This window comes from Eimeria necatrix, genomic scaffold (genome assembly GCF_000499385.1).
Source record: "Eimeria necatrix Houghton genomic scaffold, Enh_scaff110, whole genome shotgun sequence".
NCBI classification, from domain to species: domain Eukaryota; phylum Apicomplexa; class Conoidasida; order Eucoccidiorida; family Eimeriidae; genus Eimeria; species Eimeria necatrix.
The window spans coordinates 1,032-24,959 of record NW_013651893.1 but is presented as its reverse complement, the minus strand read 5'-3'; the positions used below and the strand labels follow the sequence as shown (position 1 = coordinate 24,959).

Here is a 23,928-nt window from a genome sequence, read left to right as displayed (position 1 = left end):
GGCATCCCCAGATTGGTGTGAAGGACGAAGGGGACTGCTCCCATTCGTTTGAACTTGGCACGCATGCGATGGAAATGCCTTTGGATGTCTGAAATGTTCCCACGGTTGTTTTCGAGCTACCAGCCGTCTTGTTCAATTCTACCACGTTGCCAGAGCTATTGAGAGCAATGCCGCGCGCCGTCAGCAGCTGTAGCCGGCGTCGTCCTCACAAGTGCGATCGTAATATCGTTTTACGCTTGTGGCAATCGTCGAAATCTTAAAATCCTGGAGAGCCGGCAACTTCAACCTATGGCCTTGCTCAACCCTCAGCTTGTCAAGAAAATGTAGGGATCGGCAGAAAAAGCTCTACGTACGATGACATTGTTGGCACAAACAATAGCTCTATCGTTGTCACCAAATCAACTTTCTCCGGCGAGTCTTCGTCTGTCTTGTTTGACGTCACTCTTTTAGGTGATATTTTACTTTACTTCCTGCCTGAGCTGGCTATATGGCTCATTAGTCGACAAGCGTAAGTTGCGCAAAGCCACTCACGTAATGGCTGTTGTCTTCGGAATCCCTGTCCTTTAAAAACGTCAGCCGCTGATTGTGCTTCTGCAGCTGCATTGCCCTTAAAATTGTGAAAGGGCGTCGCTCTAATCCCTGTCTGGCGGGACTAAGCGAGAACCTGGGGGCTGCAATCCAAACGCTTCCTTGCACTCTCTTCGAAATTTGTTTAAGTTGAGCTCCTGCAGCAGACGGCCAGTGGGTGCGAGGAAAACGCTGTCCTGTGGAATAAACAAACAAAACCATGCATGCACGAATGCATATACGCACAAATAGCCACATGTGCTGATGCCGCAACAAATTAAATTAATTTAGGGGCAACGAAAACGAAGACGCAGCGTGTGTTGCTCCGCAGGCGCTGTCTTGGTACGCTACAAAGGGACTCACTTGCGTGTCCTCGTCAACCGCGGAAGGCCTTCGCTTCACCACTATATACTTGAGAGATTCGCACTCAGATATCAGGCCTACCAACGAATCGAGTTCTGTGAGGCCATCGACCGCAGAATCCAAAACACAACTCAACTTTCAAAGGATCACAGCACACTAATCCACATAAAAGTAGGGGACATGAGCGAAGGAATTCGCTGCAAGTGTAGACTGCCAACTTCACTGATGTATGCAGCCGCTGAAAACAGCTATACGGGAATCTGTGTGTCTCCCCATTGCATACTCTGTGGCAGCTCTCTACATTGAACCGCCTTCAGCAGTGAAGCATCTGTGACGCATAAAGCATAAACACACTAGATCAGATTATCAATTTTATTAAGCCTTCTGAATAGATGGCCCTTCTAGTTTGGTCCATTCGCACAACTGAGAGATGCGAATGATGATAATTTCTAGGCTTAGTTGCTACCGAAGGGAACAAAGTAGACTGCCGCATTGCATTCCGACGCTACGGAGACACAGCAACTAAAAGCAACTACATGTGACCCCACCATCAAAGTCTCGCAGAAGATCTTGACGGCCTACACTCCACAGACTAGACTTTAACGTCCGTAAGGGCAGTTCCGCTTGTAAGCACAAAAATTGCGTGCTCAGAAAAAGCAAAAACCCGCGAAGCTCCTCTTCGCCTGCGTTCCAAAAAAAAACAGAAATATACCTATTACGCAAACACAACGAAAGGAGTACTATTTCTGCAGTTGATCGCTGGACGCCTTTTCTGCTGCAGCACGACTGCGCCATTAAGCATAAGCACTGCTGCAAGACAGCGTTGTCACACTTCGAGAGTTACTCGGCAGCTACAACATAACTACCTTCAGACGCTGCCTGACTCCGTTAAACGCAAAACAATTGCAATGAGGACAAAAAGTGTTGTTCTGCTGTGCGTTTACGTCCATACTCTGCCCCTCCTTTCTGTACGCGGAGCTAGCCTCCACCAGAGACTGCTTTCCACACCCACTGTACGCAGCTAGTGTCTCAGTGATCCTATCCTTGTGTACTGCTGGCATACGAGACACCTTACGGCAACTACGGCAACTACCCGCATGATAGGCACTGAACCACTTGACAAAATGCTGTGCGGTCGTGAGGCACATCCAGAATCAAGTTGAACTATGTGCTTTGCGTAGCTAAAGGCTTACGCGTGGAACGGATACACCGAAGATGAGGAGTAAGATTAAGGTCTTGACGAAAAACGACGTATTTGACCCCTGTTCGCAAGAATGCCGGAAAGAAAACATACGAAGTACTGCTCAACTACGTCGGATGAACAGATAGCACCGACCTGTCTTCGTAGAGGTGGAAATGAAAAAGTTGTGTTCACCTTTGGTTAGAAAGGACAGGAGGTGAAGGCCGAAACACGATGCAGCTATTCCTGCCGTGCGATCTGCGTAGCAAGCAAACGACCAGCCCAGAGGCTCTCACGCCATACCGCTCCGTACTTTGCTTTGTACAATCGTTGCAAGTTCTTCAGGCCACAGAAGCAACAGAAACATGTATGCGGCTGTGTGTACGTAGTTTTGGATGCTCGTCCCGAGTTTATGCACATTTTCTTCAGTTATGCTGTGGCGATTTAGTCGACCTGCAATATGCCGGCAGCCAGCATTTTCCCTAAAATCTATAGAATTGCAATGCATTCAACCAGTCTGTGAAGAGGGCCCTGGGCCAATGGGTGGATATAAATACATTCCGTGAGCAACATAAGAGGTGGACTGCTCACTAAGGATAAGTGCTGTGAGGTTTCTCTTGCGAAGAAGCATAGGAGAGGCCATCCAACACCGTCTCAAGTCATCAAGTCGAACTGGCGATGGCCCAGAAAGCAACAGAATAGCTGTGGTACGCGTCGCATATAGAGCTATATCCTGCAGAGGAGCACGCCACAGCACAAAGACGGCTCCATGCTTTCCAAGTCCTCCGGCTTGTGCTTGCTGAATGAAACTGAGCCAGCGCTTTGGTGCACAAGCCCCGGCATACAGGTTCGGCATAGCCACTTAGATACAGTGCCGACGCAGGCGCTATTGGAGCACTGACCTGTTCCTGCACTTGCGAATCTTGCTGGGTCTCTGCTCTGTTTCGTTCACTCTCCACGTGTGGCTTGTGACGGAATGTGGTTTTGTCGACATCAAAAGCCACGCCATCCACTGGCTGGCTGGTTTGTGGCCCTTCATTTGTTGTCGAAGTCTGACCTACATGAGGGCAGTCAGCTGGAGCGTAATCATCTGGATATAATGCGTCCCCTTGGCGGCCACTTTGGACCTCTTTGAGTCTCTGCAATAGAATGGCGGGGGATAAAGAAGCTGCCTCCTCCTCATGCTCTAATATTACTTGCAGACAGCGCTCAGAAACTGCCTCCGCTTCACATGCAAATGACGACGAGGAGGAATAGCCGCCGAAATGCTGCTGTTCGACTCGCAGTGGTGATGTACTTCCAGAGAATTGCAGATATTCTGCTTCGTCACAGTGGATCGCCCTTGCCTCGCCTTCTGGTGGCTCGGCTCCCGTGTCCTGGCTCTCGAGAGATCCACTCCTGTTCACCGCACCCGTTAGCTGTAAGTCCGAGAGAATAGGCTCCGAACTTTTCCCCTGGTTTCCCTTACGCAACATAGTTCAGCCTTCTTGCCGGTTATCACCTCCACCTGTGTGCATTGCCTGCGTCTTGAAAGATTCAGGTCAATAAGAAATTCTGCGCCAGGAAGAACCTATGAATCTAGAAACCGGAGAAAGATTGCCAGATTCGCACCTTTTCCCTAATTATGAAGACGAAGCGGTTCGGAAAAAAATGTTCTGGAGCTCTTGTTACACCCCTTTAGGGCACCGCAACTGATTTCGAGTAATGCCAGTAGAAGAAAGAAGAACAGAAGCTAATACAGCTTTCTGTTATGTTGCAAGACAAAAGGCTCTCATCAGCATACCAAATTGAGTCTTCTCGGTGATAAGCATCATCAAAAATAACAAACGAGGGTGAAAAGAGCCGACTACGGGGCTCGAACCCGCGACCACCAGCTTAAAAGGCTGGCGCTCTACCGACTGAGCTAAATCGGCTGTGATGTCCACTGTTCTGTCACGGGCAATTATTCTTTCAGTAACCTTTCAAGACAATAGCTGAGAATCACGGTACAATAAACTTCATGTGATCATATTGATGCCTTATGAAATGTTCAGGTCAGTTATCTGCAACAGGGTAGAACTGCGTGAACAGGACTGGTCCCAATGTGTGTTGTCTTGCTAATAATGAAATCAAAGTCACACTGATTATTCCGGTTGGGCTGCGTATTTGCTGTGAGTTATTGGGCTGTATGCCAGAGTGCATAAGAGAAACCATCTCATACTTGCTCATTTTGCCGCCGATCACAGGCAGACGATAACTGCGTACTCTTGCAGTACTGTCACGCAGCGACCGAAATGCATCCATGTCTTTTCAATTCTGATAGAGAATCGGCATTTCGCCCTATATGCGCATTGCGTAACAAGCACAGAGACCCCTAAACTGCTTAGTAGTGCAGCTGCCGACCGGACAGAAAGCCCGATATGTATTACACGCCATCGCGCAAGCAAACAAACTCAGCGTCCTGAGAGTAAGGTGTAGATTTTCTCCTGTAGCAAAATCTGTGTTTTTGACTCACTCAGGAATCTGCCCGCGAAGTTGCAGTGGCGTCTAAGCCTTCTAATGCAACGCGCAATGTCGAAAGAGTCTCCGCGCAATCGTTCTTTCAGGTTCAACAGTCAAGGACGGTACACCATTATACAAGCAAAACCAAGTCACTATGTACCTTCATGTTACTACGGGTGAGGAAGCCAAATTCCAAAAGCGGTACGTAGTCAAGAGCCGACTACGGGGCTCGAACCCGCGACCACCAGCTTAAAAGGCTGGCGCTCTACCGACTGAGCTAAATCGGCACGGGGAGAACATCCTCAGAGACTTCCAAGTAACAATGTTTTATACGGAAGAATGTGTGGAACCTTCTGGAGATTTTCCTGCAAGCCTCTGTGTGTACGGTGCACGTTGCTTCCTACATACAATCTCATCTGCCCGTTGCTTGTAAGGTTGTTTGTGAAGTTGTTTAACTGAAACTGGGCCGCGGACGTGTCAGGCAGGTGGACTCGTGGGTGTTGCATTTGCTCTCAGAGAACCTATCTCTGGGCTCCTGTTCATGCTCACTTCTGCGCAGCATTGATCAGCTCTTTCAACCCCTGACCACAATGTTTGAAAAACGACTTTCCCATGTGCCCCCAATCCCACAGTGGGAAGTCTTGCATTGCATACGCCCCAGTGCAGCTTGCATGAACAGAAAAGCGTGCTTTTAAGGCGCAGCTGATGCGGGGCAGCGTCAACAATCTGCGGACTGCCAACAGTGCCGCGGTGTTGCTGGCGGTGAACAACTGTTCTAAGGGAAATGCACCGCTACGCTGAAGCGTGTCCTCACGAGACAGGCGACGACGCCTGGGGTTTGCCGATGCAGTGCTGCGGCCAAAAGTCTGTTACATGAAGAGTGTCATGACTTTACTTCCGGTGAGCTCAAAAACAGAACTAAGTAAGAAAAACAACGGTGCCTGCATGCTTGTAGCAGGCAACAGCCTCTGCAACTTCTCGAAGCGCCTCACTCCTGTACTTAAAAGCATCATGTGCTTAGAGGCAAAATATTTGGGGATGAAGGAGTGAAGGCCGGGCGGCTGCCGAATCCGGCATCATGCTGCTGCGCTCGTAGCGTTGATTGTGGTGTCAAACTTTGACAGTCCTCTGTATGCGGAGATGCAACTGGCCTCTGCCTCGCTACTAAGGGATCGAGTGGCGAGATATGCCCGTGGGAAGGATCAACCATCGGCGCATCCTGGGATGTCGTCTGCACAGGAGGCGGGTTTAGCGCTGAAGGCTGCTGCCCCGAAGCGGTGTTGCCGCCTTGGGGCGAAACAGGCACCACGTCGTGTCCTTGGGTTGGTGCAGATAAATATCTATCCTCTGGGAACGCAAGCTTCAATGCCTCCAATTGCCTGTAATTCTCCAGTGCCTCTCTGCACCTTAGAGCTTTTCGTGGATTGGATCGAAGGCCAACTAAGAGGTCTTCCGCTAAAAGCTGAGGCTGAGAAAGGCGGGATCCCCGTGGCCGCCGCATCCCCTCTTGCTGCTGTCGTCGATGTTCTACGCCTTTCTCCACCTGTCAATGCAACCAGAATTTGGCGGACCATACACCAAACACATAGTTCAAACACACAATGAAAGTCTGAAAGCTCGTGCCCTTTCTTCCTGCCTCAGTAGGGTTGCAGTACCACAGCCACAAGTGCGAGTCTCTGAATCCTTCAACTGGAAGCGCGTACAATCCACATGCTTGAGTAGACATTTGTATTGTTTATAAACAAATACAAGGGCACTAAGATTGTGCATGTACTGCTGTAGAGACTTCTAAACCTCTCAATGAAACTAAAAACGCTCGCAGTGGCTATTGATTACTACCAGTCTTACGAGGTCATCGACAAAGTCCAGAGCTAGCTGAACTGTCAACTCCAGTGCCTCTGCCGCCACCGCCATATCTGGACTTAAAAATGCCTCCATGATGGCTGCAACTGAAAACATGAAGACAAAGGGCCAGCCACGCCGGCAGCGTGCACAAGAATAGGGAGGACTCCGCGCGAGCCATGGGCCGCATAAACTTTGCAACCGGAAAAAAGACATGTGCCTCCTTCCATGCCCAGTATGCTGCGGTGAAAGTCTCTAGGCTCCCCATGCCAACACTGCCGCTATGCCACACAGCTCGCGTCGAGCCCTCAAGCGCTCACATTAAGCCCTGTGTGGTTGACCGTAGACACTCATAACATTCTGACTATATCTTTGCCCTACCGTCTTCAGTGAAATCTAGAAGGTCGTGGACAGAAAAACCTTCGTCTGTCGCCCGTGCTGCCCCGTGCAAGTCAGCCTCCTGGTCTGCTGTCTCTGCCGCTTCCATGACCTCCCTGACAAGGTCGGCAACAGTCGAGGAACTACCAGGACGCGCAGCAATCTGCACTGCCTCCATAGGGGCCGCTGCAAGAATGATAGTTGATGGTGAGGGGGCGCTCTTTGGTATCCCATGGGGGTTCACCCGCCCGGGGAATGGACGTTGAGATAGAGGCTGAGCACCCATCAGGCCAGGACCGGCTGCGGTGCTGTTGATGCCGGTACTTTTAGGGGTTCCCATGTGTGGCAGAGAAGCTGTGTCCGTGTGCTGCGCATGTTGTTGCTGCAGCAACGGATTCTGTCCGTGCAGATGCTGCAACTGCTGCTGCTGCAATTGCTGCGATTGCAACTGCTGATGGGTCAGCTGTGGTGGCTGCTGCAGTGACCCTTGTTGCTGGTGGTGACTGAGCTGTTGCTGCCCGGCATAGAGCTGCTGCTGCTTTTGCAGGAAATGGCGCTGCGAGCTTGGCAGCGTGTGCTGTTGCTGTAATTGGAGCTGCTGCTGGTGCTGCAGATGCTGCTGCAACTGCATTGATGGCTGCTGCGTTAGTTGCTGCTGTATAGGTGGGCGTTGTATATACTGCTGCTGCTGCAGATGCTGCATCGGCATAGGCTGTGAAGGAAGTGAGAAGGAATGAGGAGAAATTCCATGAAGAGAGCTCAAACGTGCTTGCTGCTGCTGCTGCAGCATGTGTTGCTGCAGCTGTTGCTGCAACTGAGGTTGCTGCTGCTGCTGCTGAGCAAGCAGTTGCTGGGGATGTTGGAGCACGGATTGTTGTAATGGCACGTGTTGACCTTGAGGTGAAAGCACTGTATGCTGCTGCTGCGTCATCGCTTGCTGCAGCACCTGCTGTCCCATTTGCTGCTGTGCTGATTGTTGCCGTTGCTGCAACAGCAGCATCTGCTGCTGCTGCTGTTGAGACGGGCCCTTCACCGGCGGTGTCGAATTCATATTCAAATTCGTTCAACGAAACTTTTAGCGGCTCAGTAGTTGTCGAAAGACATGCGCACAACAACGATAAAAGGAAATAGTTCCGAAATGGCCTAAAGAGGAGGCTTCACACACAGAGAGCCGCAGATGGGCCCGAAAGGCCTTTCAACGAAGAGATAACATCAAGTGAGCAGAGAAGAGGATGCCCAAAACAACATTGGAGGCCGGTGGCCACAAAAGCGGTTTTCTCGACGATGCCGTGCCGTAAGAGCCTGAGCAAGAAGATGGGCTCAGCAAATCCTGAGATCCGAACAAATGAAAGCAGAAACTCTGCAACTTAGGTGGATCTACAACTGGAAAGCAACATCTTTCTCTCAGGTTTTCTCTGGGCACACCAAGAAAGTTAGTAGGGCAGGCGAGAACATTTGTAGCTTCTAATGGAGCAAAAGGAAGCGGAAGTCTCCCATGTGCAGCTTCGTTGAAGAGGTCTCTGTATAGTCATTTGATCAAGTGTTTCTCCATAAGGGTAGTCACAGACAGAAGGACCTGGGGCCCTGAGAGGGGGCCCTTAAGGTATGCTGACACAGCCCCAAAAGATTGTGGTTGGCTGAAAAGCGTAGCAAGCCAATATTGCGTTCTTCTAAATCAAAAAATACTATTCGAAATCTAGTTCGTGGGGCAAGTTGTGGGACCAATTATGATGCAAGGTCTACTGAAGACTGTAGCCGGTGACATGAACACCTACGTGAACTCTCTCCTTTTCCCCGTGCCTCGTTTGAAACAGAACTCGTTCGTACTGTTTTCTTTGTAGGATATTGGTACATTAGGAGCATATTGCTTCTCTTCAGCATATCAAATGGCCTTTTGCCTTAGCTTCCAGGTCCCGTTGCAGCGCTACCAATAGTGCGCCAGAGGACAAATTACTTCTGGTCCCTGATTTCCGCGAAAGCTTTTCCCTGGCATTGAGGCGGAAGCGCTAAGTGAGGTTCGCAGCATCGTGCGCTAAGGGATCTACCCGATGCAGCGCTCGCCGCGGCCCTCGCGAACTTCTGGAGCTCCTGAAGCATCCAATCCTGCGCTTCTTCCGGAGACGCCTACGACTACGCCCTTCGCCACTGATGCCTCCCGTCGCCCCAAGCGGACGAGGGCTGTGAGCGTTCAGAGAACTCCTACGCTTCCAGCTGTCGAGTCGGAGGAAGACAGCGACAGCGAGCAGTGTGTAACGTTTGAAGGGGATGAAGGACTTGATGTTTCCTTTCCCTTGAAGGCAATAGAGAAGAACTTCCGCTGTTCCCTCTGCAGCGGCTACTTCAGAGATGCTGTCACCATCAAGGAATGCTTACATACCTTTTGTCGTTGGTGTTTGTATGACTACGTGGACAGGGGAGAGACAGAGGAGGTCTGCTGCCCTTACTGCGAAAGAAATATGCAGCTTTTGACTCCGCACAGAGATGGTGAGGCCACGCAGAAAGACCACTTGGTTGCTCACTACGGAGGTGCACTGCTTACATGGTGTAGTGTTACGGGCTTGAAGTCTTCGGTACTTTGTTGCTGTGCAATATGTTATTTGTCTAGGAGCAGGCAAAGACTGCAGACACTACATGCCTCGCGTGACAGCAGCTTGCGTTGCCGGTGCTGGGGGCGTGTTAGGCGGCAGTAATAGCAGCGGCGCCACAGCGTCAGCGCCAGCAGCAAACGCGGCAGTTTTGTTTGATCGCACAATGCAAAACGTTGTCGACAAGCTCTTTCCTCATTTTGCATATCAGGAGCGGCTGGAAGAGGAGGAGCTGCAGCGGTATATGCAGCTGCACCAACATAAGCAGCTGCCTCCTGAATACCTCACAGGCTGTCTCACACTGGGACCATTCAGGCGAGAGGCCGTGTCACACAGGAGAGCTCGTCTCGAAGCTAGAGCTGCAGCAGAAGAGGCACTCGGCTACCTGCACCTCAAATCCTCAATGCCACTGGAATCGAAACACGAGCATCAGCAAGCGTTGCACTATCAGCAACAGCAAAAAAACATCGACGCGCCACGAAGCTTAATACAGAAGGACCAACGCGGTGTAGTACAGAAGGAGCGAGAGGGACTGCGCAGCAGCAGCAGGAGAGGTGAACAGCAGAAACTGCAGCAGCAGCAGCAGTCGCTAGACGAATTTGTAGACCAGCTGTTAGGGTCGCCTGCATTCTTTGACGACCAGCAGACAACAGCCATTGCGCTCTTACCAGACACTTATCAGGGCCAATTGATGGAAGTGCGCGTGCAGCACCAAGCATCACAGTCCTGCCAGTGCTCAGGGGAAGGTGCACTAATGGGCGAAAGCCGTCGTCAGGATGCCCATGGCTTGCCGCTTCCACTGAAACTGCCGCTAATTGATCGCCCTTACTTGCGCGTGCCGAGCCGGATGTCGATCCAGCTTGTTCTGAGGTATCTTGCCTTGCAGCTGCAGCCTCTACTGTTCACAAAGGGTCCTACGGGAATTCTATCTAATATCGACCGTCTTCCAGTGCTTGGAGATGCGTACAAAGAAGGCGTTAGTGACGTAACAGGGTCCCCTGAAGACCCATTGGACCTAGAGGTGGCCCTAGAGCTGACCTTAGAGGGGCGCGTGCTCGGAAAGAGTCACTCAATAGATTTTGTGCGCAAGGCCAGACGCCTTAACTGCGCAGGCAAGTGCCTACTGCTACAGTACAGGTATTCCGCCCAAACAGAAGCTAGAGTCATCGCCTACCACGTGAATGCGGTCGAGCGAGGCTGTGTAACACCGCAAGAAGATTCATTTGTGGGAAGGGGAACAGGTGGGGCCAGAGGTCCGCCTTCAGCTATCGCGTCAGCCATTTCGTAAGTCATGAATCGTACTGTTTCAGCCTAATGGTCACCGTGTACTAACAGCTCGAACAGCCTGCCACTGCGAGCCTGCTTTCCGGGATTTTGGGTTTACAGTGGCCACATTGTCTGCATGGCCCACCTCAAGTTCTCAAGACGGGAGCATTCTTCCTACTCTACGCTGAGACTGAGACCACTGGGTGTCGCATCGCCGTCAGCGGGCAGCCATATGCCCTTTTGCTCGCGTCTGCTCATACCTAGACCAACCTTTCGCTCCTGTGAAAGCCTGTTTACTTGCCTCTCTGCTAGCTAAAAGATGGCTGTATGGGTCTATGACACGTTTCAGCCCATGTGTACATGCGCTGAATCAGCGTATCACTGAGTCAGCATATCACGTGGGCGAACGTATACAGCACCCAATTAGTAGCTAGTGAAGATGGCAACGCCCAGCAGCCCAGTACACTGAAGCTTCAGTTCCATTGATGAACAAGTCCTTCAAAGTAGGCCCACCAGCACACTGCTTGGAAACTTGCCAAGTGCAATTAATGCGTGGGCTGCATCCAGCTCGTCTCAAACGGTTTCAGTTGTCGACGACTCCGCAGCAGCAAGTCGCTGCTGCATCTGCGCCACTGTCCTCTGAGCCCAGCTTATGCTCTCTAAGACTGTTTTCTGCAGCTGGTTAACCGCCTCGTCTGCTTTCCTCACCCAGGTTTGCAGTTCCTCCTGCTGCTTCTCCAACACTGCACAAGGAACGCAGCCAGACCAGCTATTGGTTGTACGGCAATGCCACGTTTTTGTGGAATATGCTCCATCGTTTCTCTCTAGTAGAAAGCACGGAGGAGGTGCAGAAGATAAGTGCAAAGTTACCGGAAAGACGAACAGCGACGCCGCCTGCTTCTTGATGAATCCCCTTGAGCAACTTCAGCCTTTGTAACACGGACGGAAGCACTGCTGCCGGAGCTTTAAACCTTTCGCATATGTCATACAGTTCTTCAACTCGCTGCCAGTCGCTGGAAGGTGAATGGCTCCTAGGAAGCCCCTTTCCAGGCTCCTCCCCCGCTGGTAAAGCTGCGCTGGTGGAGACTGCCGAGACACCCTCCGCAGCCATGTCCAGTTCGTGGCGTCTCTGTTGCAGCGCGTGCAACTCTAGCAGCAATCCCTGAACGCAGTCCAGCCACAAAACTCCATGCAGTTTTTCCTGAAAACTGCAATTTTGAGTGCGTCCTACTCTGGCTACTTCACATAACTGAAATTCCACTGTATATCCACCGTCCCCGGCATGCCCTTGGATCTCCCTGCAACTGCGGTTGTGAGCTTCCTGGTCCTGTGATTCCACTTCTCCACACCTGAACTCGTTTCTGTAGGCTCTCAATCTTCTGGTTGTCCAGCAGCTTGATGCGCTGCTGCATTTCATTAACTGCTTCAAACAGATCTGCATGTGGAAGCAGACTCATCTTATGGAGGCCAATCTTGTTCTCTACAAGAGCCAGGCGTCTTTCTAGGGTCGTAATGCGGCTCTGCTCCATCATGGGAGACAATGACGGCACGCAGTACACTTCGTAAGCGGTAGTGAGGGATCCCTTCGCTCCGTCGTCAGCGCCGGCGCCAGATGCTTCCTTGTGTGAGTCCGTCACCGCAGCCGCTGCAGCCGTGACATCCTCTACTACACAGGAGCTTTCGAGCTCTAGCTGTGGAAAGTAAACTAGATTGGCTCAGTCGTCAACGAGTGCTGTGCGTGACTTACGTGGAATGCTACTGGGGAGAGTTGATGTCCCTCGTGCTTCGTTGTCCAGCGTCTGTTGCAGGTGAGCTGAAGCAGCAGAAAGATGCTGCTGCAAAAGCGCTGCTCCAGAACGCATGCCGCTTACAGGCTCAATGTGCGATACTAGCGCCTCCGTCCTTTTGTCGCTGAGAATGCTCGATACCTTAGGGTGCATCAGTGAACAACCAGAACATGGAAACTTGGGCTAAGTTGTACATCTATTTGGAGCAAAAATATTAGATGTGAAGTAATACTTTTGGGGGAACAGCGTTTGAAAGACAAGGCACAGCTACCAAAAACGAGCTTTTTAGGTTCACTGTGGTGTATCGCCATGTATAACATGAACTGACGGCAGGCCCGTGGGAGAGTGAAAATGGTATATGCGGGCCCAGAGCACAGGATGGGTCCAATAGATGCCATTCGTTTTGCGGACAAAGCCATTAAAGATTAGGAGGAAGACCCAGATAGGGGTAACTGGCTACTCCTGAGGAGTGGAAGATTTCATGCTCCCTGGCACGTCCGATCTGGGAGGGGCATACCTGCATGCGTAGCTTCTTTAGCTCTTCAATGAGCGCTAGAGGATCACGTCCAAAAAAGAGCGCCTCCTGCGCGGCGGGTGGGAGGCGACGTGCCTGGTAATGCACTTGCAGGGTTCCCAAATGCTTCGAGTGTTCTGATTCGTCTTTCGGCTCTCCTGGAGTCGGCACCCTCTGGCTGGATGCAGATTCTGCTTCTGATTGTTCGGAGATTGGCACCCTCTCCTCGACAAGAAAAGACGACACAAAATCCAGCATATCCTCCACCTCACCCTGTAGGCGCTTAAGCCTCCCTATTGGAGTTTCGAAGGAAGAGCCATCCGGAAACTCGGATACAGACGAAGACATCTGGACAAATCATAAGTTAAACCCGACGCATGAAACAGCGCACGATTGCCATTACGCTCGACAGCAATTATCCTCGAATCGTTACACAAGAACTAATGCACTGTCCCCTCGTGTGCATACAGTTTGTACGCGCACAACTGCAGCTCTGGCTGAGACGTCCCCACGGAAACTCCTCTACAGGTTGCGGGAAACAAAAAACAAGCTGAAAAAGAAACACTGCCTTCGGTTTTACACCACCCTAAAAGGGACACTGCGGCACACCCTCTACCAGAAAACAAAGAAATGAACGTGAGTAGGTTGAGGAACGCCAGTTCCACAGCGAGTGCCTCGACAGCAAGAGAAGAAGAAGAAAATGTTTCCATTACTCACAGATTCAGATTCGCTTATCCGGCCGCACTTCAGGGCGTTGCACAGCGTCCGTTGCCCTCTAACTTCCAAAGTGCCCGAGTCCGAAGCCCCCCAACCCCTACGCGCCGCAAAGCCATTTCGAAATATGGTGCTCTTGTACGTCTTCCCTGAAGCGGAAAAAAGCATGTCCTACCGTCAATATACAGGCACGCTTCTGCTGACGGTTCCTCTTGTTTCACGAAAGTGTCAGTTAATGGATCAGTACACCTGGCGTTCAATCGCATGAAATTGTGTCGCCTCGCAGTGGCTGGCCATGGATTCATGGTCAAAAGCAATAAAGGCACCGTTTACCTCTGAAAAATTCGTATGCAGTCGCTGGGCTAACTTCTGTGTCATCAATTTCCTTGGCACCTCGCGTCAGTCGATAAGCGTCTGCAAACAGAGAGAGCTAGAAAGAAGAGTTTCCGTTTCCCGGACCACTGAAAATTGTACCAAGAAAGTGGATGTAAGGCTCTGCTACACTGGCCGCTAACTGCATTTTGATGAAATTTGCAGTGGTCTGAGAGACGGTAACTCTTCTCAGGAAGCAGATAACAGCGAAAGCGGCACAGAAAGATCGCGGGCATTTGTTCTTTTCCTGTATATGCGGGAAAGCTGCACTGATCCAGTAAGCCAGACGACATCTGTCGATGTGGGCTAAAAAGTCCGTGAGTCGGGAGCTAAATTCCTTACCTCTATCGAAACCGTCGTTGGACGAGCCTGCATGTAATACTACAGAACCCGGATCCGGCGTATACTCATAAACTTCCTTACCACCCGTCCCATTAGCGCCCAGCAACAGTTCGGCGCTTCTTGAAGAATCAGCTGAAGGCTGGTCATTCATCCTGTAGAACTGCAATCAGAAATGCTTGGAATGCGCCCTACACTTAAGAGGAAGACGTTAGCATTTGGCCCAACGTCCGTGCATACAACTCCTCCTAGCACAGCACGAACAACAAGAGATGTACTAAATTCCCTCCGCACTCCCTTTGATCTTGATGTTGTACAGCTAACAACTGGAAGCGGCGGGGCTCAATACCCTTCTTGCCCGCCTCTTGCAGGCTAGGCAATGGAACACAGAAGCACATATAAATTATTTGCAGCCCAGGCAGTGCAGTAGTATGAACGCCTAACCCACAGCTAGCACATCGGCACAGCTGCAATGTCAGGATTTGTCCCTTCTATGAAGTTTCGTCTGTAGGAAGTTCTTCGTATCTCAACAGTGGCGACGGGACCATTGAGTGTAGTAGGCAACTTTGCGCCGTCAAACGGTCTTCGCTCCATCAGTTACGCGGGTAAACCACTGAAAGTAACCATACTATGGTACACTGTGGAGTTTAAGCAATGAGTATATTCAAGATCGCCAGCATAAATAATCGAGAGTACCGTCGAACGCATGTCAAGCGCGTGACAGGTAAGCGTGCCGGTGAGCACCGCAGTCAGCTCACATCAGAAGGTGTGATACGGAGACGAAACCTTGGCTGCAAAAACTTCACTTAAGCGAAACTAACCTCACTAATAGCTCGTTGATTCGAGCCATCGCATAGTACCCAAGAAAAAAGGAGTTCATGTGTTGGGACGGCGCGAGGACATGTGTCTGGCCTCAGGGAAAGTATTCCCACGTGGCTTCAAAGAGAGAACTGCAGAGTCAATTCTTTTTTTTTGAAGCTTTTGGCTTTATTTGAGACATTACAATACTTTATCAACGGGTTAAACGGCAGCTTTCCCTGGAAGGCACCAAGATTGTCGCCAGGAATCATCATGGTCTTCTTTTTCGTTAAGTATCAACAGTAAGTAGTTCAAAATAGACGCTTAACGAGTAGAGAGTGAAAGTATTCACAGCCCGTGAATGGATGCGAGGCTGCTGCCATGCTGGAGGCTGTTCTGCCGAAAAAACGGCGACGACGAGTTGAGGGGAACACGTTGAGGCCCATGCTTGGGAGCCTATGAGAACCGCCACCGAAGAATAAAGCTGTTATTATTATACTTTCATCTGTGTGGACCTGTCACTACTGCATGTTGAGTCGCAGGGTTGAAGAAGAGTAAACCGTGATAAGGACAAAGAAGAGTAAACCGCGGTAAGGACAACTCATCGAGCTCGCCAATAAATATGGTGCGATTCGTGCCATGCCAGTAACGAACACATTACGTATGGCTACGACGAGTTTATACAGAGAGTGCGAGTAAAGCTTGTCTCTCGTGTCAAGCTAAGGGCGCTGCCATAGCAGTCTATGTTGGTACCCTTCCACTGAAAGAACAGATACGGCAAGTTGCGGCAAGTTGCGGACTTCCAGTATACGGCATTGTGCGTTGATGCCCTTGATATGCGTGGAAAGTACATTGGTTCCACAGAGAAGTGGACGTTGTTGTTTACTACAAAGTGCCTTATGCGGGCGGTTGCTATAGGCGTGATCTGGTGCCCAACCCGATAGATGACCTGTCGCAGAGCGCTGTTACCTGTGCATTATGGGCGCAGTTGTCATGCCAACGTGCACAGGCTGTAGAATAGGACAGGAAAAGGACAGAGGTGCGAACTGCAATGGACTACCTGCTTGTACAATGCAAGGCCACCCACAAGCACTCTTTCACGGCGTATCAGAATAGAACAGAACTGAGCCATGTCGTAAATTAAGAATGGGACAGCTCAGAACGAATCGTCTTGAATATAAGTAATAACAATGAGAAACACCGACTCCGCAACAGTGCGCCTCTCCAATACTGTAAGCTGCGCGCTGGATTCTCAGCTGCATGCGCTTTGTCGGCATCGCAGCCCAACTAAATTCCTGGTCGTTCCACATGACTAAACTTATAAACTATTGCTTCTTAAGAATATGCATTCTGCAGTGGTGAAGGGGATATTTAAGTCGAGGCGGATCCAGCCTGGGCCCCACCTCTGCAGGCCTTCTGTTGCAGCTGCAAACGTGTCACGGCATGCGCAAGAATACAATGGAGCGTAGTGAGATAACAAGAGGCCCTGCCGAGCCACAGCGCAGAGAAATCAACCGAAGCAATCAGAAGTATACCTCCGCTGCCCAGCACCTGTCTCTCTGCAAGTGTCAGAGTTGGCGCTTAACAGCCACCACAGCGAGAGGAAGAAAGGGCTGTAGTGGGGCCGGCTGCTGTTCACTACAGGTACGCATCTCTTTTGCTTAGAAATAAGCGCCAACAGATCCCATTCTTACTACGACACCCTCTCTGCGCAATGCAATCAAGGCCGGTCATCTGCACTGTAGTCCCAGGAAACCTGCAAAATTCCACAGCTTGCATCTCGCGAATCCAAGGCGTCCTGCGCCTCGAAAAGTGAACATGCCCCTCACCATTTGCGCAGCTGCGGAACATCTGCCACTAAAGAACGGCTCAGCGTCGTTGAATCCCCGCGGCGCATACCGCATGAGCCATCGCTGTATGTGAACTGCCAAAACAAAAGCCCTCAAACTTGCATAAAACTGCAACAGCTGTAGAGTCCATGGGGGATTTACATCCACCTCATACACATCAGTAGCACTTTCGCTGGACAACGGCGGGGCCATGTTCTTCGTATTCTTCACGACTACACCACGCCGCCTGAAAGGAGCTGAGACTTGAAAGAATCGACCCGCCGACCCAAGTTGAATACCGGCGCTCTGACGACCCAGGAACCGCCAGTAGACGGACTTTCTGTCCCCCACATATTGCTGGATCTTCTACCAGCTCGCGGTTGACCCTTTCGACCATTCCTACATGCACACAGGCGAACAGTGAAACAGCGTTTTGACGTGTCCTGTTTTAACATCTGTGAGACAACAGCATGTGACACGTAGATACGATGTAGAACGCGTCCGGAGTGCCCACAGTCCTTTCCATCCAAAGGCAAGAAAAGGAGGAAATCAGTTTTCACATACAGGTAAGAGCGATTACTTACCAGGTATGCAAGAGCAGCCGCCTGTGAGAATTAAAGCGCTAAGGATGTCGCGATTACCATCAGTCTCAACCGCCTCTGCCACTTGTCGCACTGCATCAGGCAGCCCTGGAAAGCCACCGCCACCGCCAGGAACCGACGATACAAGTGCAGGGCAGAACAGTATCTCTGGGAGCTGCAACGTTGCACAGCTCAGCAGAGTTCTGGCTACTACAAAAGATAGCATGAAGCCACAAAAAGGCTGTCTACAAACTGACTACAACGCTCCGTAGCTTATCATTCCCAACAAAGGAAAGTAGGCTGGACGATTCCTTGATCCAAATGGATACTTTAAGTTGAGAGTCGTGTGCCGCAGGTGATATCAGTTGAACTACGATCATATCTTGCCTTCGTTGCAAGTTGTTCCGCCTCAAGGCGTGTGCCATCAGGCAGCTCCATGACCCCTCCTTCAACTCCGCTACCACCGGAGAGCAGCGCCGCGGCAGAGGCCCCTGTTGAGCACGGGAATATAAGCTGAGACGACCCGGAAGCCTCTGATGTTGCAACTCCACGTCTTTTGGTTTGTTGTTGAGGGCTTGGAAGTGCGATAGGTTTTTGAGCTAGGGCCACATCCCTTGGGTCATCCGCTACGCGGCACAAGCCTTCCTTTAGGAACGAAAGAGTCTGCATGCGGCTGTACAGCAAACAAACAGGACGACTCAACGAACCACGTCAGCGTCAAAAGTACTGTAGTTCAGCAATAAAACAAAAAAATGCAGCAATTCTCTGAAAACCCCGGCGCTCCCACTTCCAGTGTTTCGCACGTGTCGTGACCAACCAGTAAATGTGCTACAAGGGCGATGAGTAGACAAGTCACAGAGTGGACCATACAGCAACCGAAGTCTCACATCTTCGCATTTCACTACTCCTCAAAAAATTCCTTTTACGCCTAACAGACTCTAGTTTAATAGTTTTTTTAAACTAAAAACAAATATCAAGTTTTCCGTATAAAAATATATTAAAACCACCTACATACGCTTTATGGAAGAGCATGTGGCTACGGACCACAATAGTGTGGGTTCAATTCCTTCCTGGCTTTATTGACTTTGTTTAAATAAACACAAACGGAGTAGAGCAGTCTAGCTAGCTCATATTATGTTATTACTATTAGGGAAAATCCTAACATGAATATAATGAATCATTTGTATTTTAAATTCCATTAATAGTACATTATAGTACAGTGCGTGTTCAATTTAAAAGATAAACTAAAAAAATGATGAATATTTTAAAAATATTGGAATTAATTATACTATTAATATTTAAATTAGAAGTTAATTATAATTTTTAAAATAAAGTACGCCTTAACGCATTTCGAGGAGAACAGCTAGCTCCGAATTCGATAAGCATTTCACCGCTAATCTCATCTCTTCTGACGATTTTGCAATATCAACCAGTATAAGTTTTCCTCCTTTTTCCTTTATCTTCATTTTCAAAAAAAGATCTCCACAGTAAGAAGCTCCGCAACAGCGCTGCAATCCTAGTAGAGCCCCTTACATGCCGCTTCGCTCACCTCCAGTGCATGTACGAAGGATGAACGTTATCCCAGTCCCCAGGTTTGTCTAGTGAAACCTTCACCATTCTGCTCTGTGCCGAAAATCGCGCAAAGCTAGGGTGCACGGGAAAATTGTGCCCCACGAGAACTGCGCTGAGAAGCTGACTCATTGCATCGCCGCCTACTGGCCACTCCGTAACATGTTGGTCTAGTACGAAAGAGTCTGAAACGGGAGCAATTGATAGGCCAGAAGCCCCCATGTCGATGACCAAAGCGCTGCTTCTCCCCAATGCAACACATGCCAAAAGTGCGCGTTTCGCCGTGTACAAAGATCCTACTTGTAAACTTTCAAAAAGTATTTCTGCTATCTTTTCCCTGACCTCCCTGCTGTGTATGTTTGGCTCGGAAAGGAGCAGCGGCTGCTCTCGCAAGTCTGCCCCGATCCCGCATAGCTCCGTCAAACGTAAAGTACTCTCAGGGGAGCGTGTTGAACCATTGGAGTCTACACAGTTCGGATAAGCTTCGTCCCCTCTGCGACCGAAGCGGGCTGCGCGTGCTCCTGTGCAACTGAGAGCTACAAGATTCTCGAATGCTTCTTCGTGCAGGGTGTACACGGGATTAAAGTCCATCTTCCGCTTTCCAGTAGCCCCGCGCCAGCTGGGAAAGAGCGCAGGCACCACCTCCACACAATCGCGGCGCTGGGAGAAGTTCAGAGGGAAGATAATCTCGCGCGTTGTGTTACTCCGGCCGTGATTTTCTGCTGATAAACCCTCCTGAGGGCCGCGCAGCTGACGAACTCCTATGCATGAGTTCAGCAGTTGTGACGGGCTTCCTTCGCCTGCGTAGCCCACGCGCGTGCTTGACGCCCCAATGTCAATCACGAGGCTTGAGCTGATCAATTCCATCTTCCGAAGATCTAAGAAGGCGGAACCTCCTTCACACGAAAACCCAAGACACGTTAAGACGGGAGAGAGACTGTTCCACACGGGAAAATTTTCAAGTGGTAGCGGGGAACAGTAGAGGGGTACATGAGGGTGCAGCCAACGTCGGAGCCAAAACTAGAGTCTTTCTGGGAGTTGTTGTGGACCTTAATTTCTTTTTTCTTGCCTGTGCACCGACTTTATAGGTGGCCGAGTCCGAGTGTTTGGGCCTAAGGTAACAGCTGCCTCTGTTCCCATTTACGTGCTCCAGTGGACGAAGTGTCCATGGGATCCTCGGAAGTCACAGATGCTAGGAGGATTACCGCAAAACTATCAAATTTATGTGCTTTAATGCATTTGCAGCAGGCATTCCCAAGAAAGGTAAATATCTTCACTGCGCCGCCTCCGGGTCCCACCCCCCAATGAGTTTGCGTTCGCTCTATTGGCAGTGCATAACTCCCCAGCAGCATTCAGTTTCAAATGGCCTTCTTCACAGCTACTAAGATACTAAAAAATATGCATGCATGGTATTGAATTCTGTGTTCACTCCGTTTCCGCCTGTAACTCACTGGGGCCTTGAACGACTTGCATGCGGCTGTGCAGAAGCTTTGACTGCCATAAGCTGAGTTTTGCTTTTCTATTATTTCTGTTGCCTAATTGTTCTTTCGATGACTGAGATGCATGCTATTGTCTTAATCGCTATAACGTGCAACGGTCGCCGCTTACGTGCAGCAGCAGGCCCAGCACAACTTTCTGATTCTGATCCATGTATACACATTTCTTCCAGGTGTATCTCGTAGTAAGCTTGCGGTGCTGCTGTTGACGCAGTTTGCCAACTTTCAAGAGGCGTTGTGCGTGAAGATCACGCGTGCCTGTTGTAGAGCCAGGAAGCGTAATTATGGCTTCAGAGGACCACATGACGCAGCGCTAGTGGGTTCATTCCATGATCTTGCTGCTGCAGTGAAACAGTTTTGGGCCATAAAGAATGCATGAACTACGCGCTCGTATGGCAAAGACTGGAATAGTCTGTTGAACGGGAGCGCCAGCCTTCCTAGGTTGAGGAGTCTTTTCTGTCGGGAAGTGGTCTTGCAAGATGGGTCATTCGAGTGGAAGCAGCAGTGAAGTTGAGGGGGGGAACATAAGTAGAAGTAAAAAACGAAAGGCAAAAAAGGAGAGGAAAAAATCCAAAAAGAAGAGCCGCGAAAAGCACACAAAACGAGAAGAAGAGCATTCTCAAGTGGTATGCAGTATTATGCTGTTCCTTTCTCTGAGTGGTGGATATTATAGCCTTTAGTGAGAAATGCGTCACAACAACGTATAAGCCAAGTCAATAGGGTAGGTTCGGGGAAAGTTGCCGTATAGGGTTGTTGAGCATTTTCGCGTCTTAAAGGTATGTTCGCGTTGTGACCCTAGGACGCGATCGACAAAGAAGATGCTGATCGCCTTCTTATCTCTTTACTACGGTTGTCCCCTCAAATGGAAAAGGAGGTAAACAGAATTTGCTCGGGTGAAGATGCAGGTACTTTGTTGTGCTCGGGGAATTTTTTGATCATTGATTGAAACGATGGCGTCTCTGCCTGTTTGAATTCAGCTGTTGGATGTATTCGAGCAGCTAGACTCGTGGGGCATTGTGTATTTGCATGACCTTGGGGACCTACGTTTGAGGAAGAAGCTACGTCACCTTTTCCGAGCCCTATGTGTTGGCGAGGTGTGTCACCCGCTACCTCACCTCGCACAGAACCCACTGCGATTCTCTAATCTACAAGCGCCACACACGAAGAAATAATGTATACCGTCCGGAGCGTGGTGCTTTGACTCCGTATTTTAGGCGCACTGGACATGGCTGCCCTCATGAAGTGTAGTCAAAACAGTGCAGGGTAGCAGCAATACAGCAGCGTTTCTGTGAATTTTCAGGATGCTAGTAGTGCGTTGTGGCTCTTTCAAGGTCGAGGGTGAAAAGGGCAAAGGCTGGAGAAAGGCGCTGACTTATAAAAATTCGCTGTCCAAGCTCGTAAAGCGCCGCTGCAAGGAGCTGCGCTCACAGCTGGACATGTCGAGCTTTCCATCCGAACTTCAACAGCCCGAAGTTCATGAAAGTGAAGAAAATCCCGCTAAGGAACTAGCATTCGATGCAGAGAGGGCGGAACGCAAGGCCGAGGAAGCTGTGCAGCGTTGGCGAGGCGAACAGCCCCAAGATTCAGGTCTTTTACCAACGGAGTCTACTCAGGAAGAGCTTGCACACCAGTCAACGGTAGCTGGAGGAGCACCTAGAGTAAGTTTGCGAAATACAGTCTCCCAAACCCTTGAAAAGAGACGACTTTGGCATGATATTCAGATGCTGATGCTTTGCTTCAAATGGAGCGATTGCAGCAGCGGAGCAATCTGCTTTGTTGCTTAAGTGAGGTCAGACATATTGTGTGGCAGTAATTGCTTCTTCGTACTCCAGAGAGAGGAGTGGATGCTTGAAGCCCCAGCCTATCTCCGATGCCTTGCTACAGATGATAAACCTGCTGCAAAGCGAATGAGTAAGAACGTCCTTGTTCAAAACCACAGACATAATGCAGCGTGGCAACACTTCGCGTTCAGTCAAGACGCCTGTCATTTATGATCGTCTGGTGTTGTCTGATTACTGGATTGTACACGCTGCTTGCTGCTGTGGCCCAGAAATCTTGCAACAAAAGAAAAAAGATGACGAAGAAGCTGTACGGGTGAAGGCAGTGATGGATGAATGGAACAAATCCCGCAAATTGCAAAGCCTTCGGGAAATGCGAGAGCAAGGTTAACATGAGCCACTGTTTGCGTATAGTGACGATTTTACGTTGAAACTTACAGGAGATGACTTTAGCATTTGCTAATTGCAGAAGCGCATTGGCACAAATATCACATTGCGCACTAGAACGCAGAATGTTCCAAGGTTTTGTCTGGTGAACAGGGGACTTCGCGGAAGGCGAAGAAGCATATAAGCGTTGGAAACGAAGCATGGATGCGGCTCGAAACGTCTGGGGCAAGCGGGCGGCAGAGCAGGCGGTTGAACAGGAGTTTGTGCGTATGGAGCACCACGAAAACTGTCAAGGATCCCGGATACTTGCGTTTTGTCGGTTACAAGTAACGGTGATGAAAAAACCACAGGTTACGCTGGATTGGTGATGCTGTATCTCTGCGATGGTGGGTGCTTCATGCTGCAGCAGGACGATGCGAAGAAGGGTCAACCGTGGCAGCGTTTTGATAGAGACCGTGATCTTCAGGCAAGAGTCAACAGGCTCCACTTCGACACAGGCCACCGTTTCGTTTGCACTGTGCTGGTAGCTCAAAGTTTTTTAACTGCCTAGCAGCTTCTACATTTTGGGAAATTTTCAGGCAACTGAACATTTCACTCGTTCAGGCCTGAATCGTACTGCAGTACTCACTTGATTGCTAGCATCTCTTTTTATTTGCAGGTTACGCGACAAATTCCACGAGAAGACTATGAGAAACTGGTGCGTTAGACTTGCCAAAGCAGCGCTATCGACTGGATGCCGTATGCCGTCTTCTCAATGAGTGCTGCCCCTCTGCATGGGAGGAAACTCAGCGAATACTTGTTATGGAGTCTTTCTTTCTTGTGCTTTACTTGCAGCTTGAAGAGACAAAGCTGAGCGCACGCTTCAAATCGTCCTGGCAGACCTCATTCTTGTGAGGTTCGCAGCTGAAGTGCATGTACAAATTGGGTACATGCTTCACGTCATCGCGTCAGATATCAGTTTTGTGATGTTCGGCTAAAGCGCAAATACAGCACATTGTCGCGGAACAGAAACGACTACATACGCCGCAAATTTGGCTGTGCCAGCACTGGGACGTGCGCGTGCTCCACATTGGCTTTCAAATCAGTGTCAACGGCTCATTGC

The 23,928-nt window shown here is 50.0% G+C and overlaps 7 protein-coding genes across 7 annotated transcripts; 2 read left to right on the top strand and 5 right to left on the bottom strand.

The window, feature by feature from the left end:
- Window positions 1-632: 632 nt before the first annotated feature.
- Window positions 633-1,206, bottom strand: ENH_00003970 (hypothetical protein, conserved; the record flags this gene model as incomplete). Its single annotated transcript, XM_013578338.1, has 3 exons — window positions 633-764; window positions 931-1,025; window positions 1,185-1,206. The coding sequence occupies 3 exons, from the start codon at window positions 1,204-1,206 to the stop codon at window positions 633-635; spliced, it is 249 nt and encodes an 82-aa protein (XP_013433792.1).
- Window positions 1,207-1,452: 246 nt separating this feature from the next.
- On the bottom strand, window positions 1,453-3,585 carry ENH_00003960 (hypothetical protein, conserved; the record flags this gene model as incomplete). Its single annotated transcript, XM_013578337.1, has 4 exons — window positions 1,453-1,613; window positions 2,306-2,368; window positions 2,702-2,843; window positions 3,013-3,585. The coding sequence occupies 4 exons, from the start codon at window positions 3,583-3,585 to the stop codon at window positions 1,453-1,455; spliced, it is 939 nt and encodes a 312-aa protein (XP_013433791.1).
- Window positions 3,586-5,600: 2,015 nt separating this feature from the next.
- ENH_00003950 (hypothetical protein, conserved) lies at window positions 5,601-7,862 on the bottom strand (the record flags this gene model as incomplete). The annotated part of the gene is made up of 3 exons (XM_013578336.1): window positions 5,601-6,134; window positions 6,440-6,540; window positions 6,815-7,862. 3 exons carry the CDS (start codon window positions 7,860-7,862, stop codon window positions 5,601-5,603), a joined length of 1,683 nt encoding a protein of 560 aa, XP_013433790.1.
- A 997-nt stretch (window positions 7,863-8,859) lies between these two features.
- Window positions 8,860-10,684, top strand: ENH_00003940 (zinc finger (C3HC4 RING finger) protein, putative; the record flags this gene model as incomplete). Its single annotated transcript, XM_013578335.1, has 2 exons — window positions 8,860-9,295; window positions 9,417-10,684. 2 exons carry the CDS (start codon window positions 8,860-8,862, stop codon window positions 10,682-10,684), a joined length of 1,704 nt encoding a protein of 567 aa, XP_013433789.1.
- Window positions 10,685-11,235: 551 nt separating this feature from the next.
- Window positions 11,236-14,542, bottom strand: ENH_00003930 (GE19232, related; the record flags this gene model as incomplete). Its single annotated transcript, XM_013578334.1, has 8 exons — window positions 11,236-11,405; window positions 11,533-11,824; window positions 12,012-12,325; window positions 12,410-12,590; window positions 12,967-13,311; window positions 13,681-13,826; window positions 14,011-14,091; window positions 14,392-14,542. 8 exons carry the CDS (start codon window positions 14,540-14,542, stop codon window positions 11,236-11,238), a joined length of 1,680 nt encoding a protein of 559 aa, XP_013433788.1.
- Window positions 14,543-17,193: 2,651 nt separating this feature from the next.
- ENH_00003920 (actin-like family protein ARP4a, putative) lies at window positions 17,194-20,032 on the bottom strand (the record flags this gene model as incomplete). The annotated part of the gene is made up of 4 exons (XM_013578333.1): window positions 17,194-17,414; window positions 17,600-17,771; window positions 18,038-18,269; window positions 19,146-20,032. 4 exons carry the CDS (start codon window positions 20,030-20,032, stop codon window positions 17,194-17,196), a joined length of 1,512 nt encoding a protein of 503 aa, XP_013433787.1.
- A 1,108-nt stretch (window positions 20,033-21,140) lies between these two features.
- On the top strand, window positions 21,141-23,720 carry ENH_00003910 (hypothetical protein, conserved; the record flags this gene model as incomplete). Its single annotated transcript, XM_013578332.1, has 10 exons — window positions 21,141-21,287; window positions 21,461-21,535; window positions 21,639-21,755; window positions 21,993-22,319; window positions 22,494-22,572; window positions 22,712-22,825; window positions 22,980-23,089; window positions 23,233-23,298; window positions 23,485-23,523; window positions 23,661-23,720. 10 exons carry the CDS (start codon window positions 21,141-21,143, stop codon window positions 23,718-23,720), a joined length of 1,134 nt encoding a protein of 377 aa, XP_013433786.1.
- Between the last annotated feature and the right edge of the window lie 208 nt (window positions 23,721-23,928).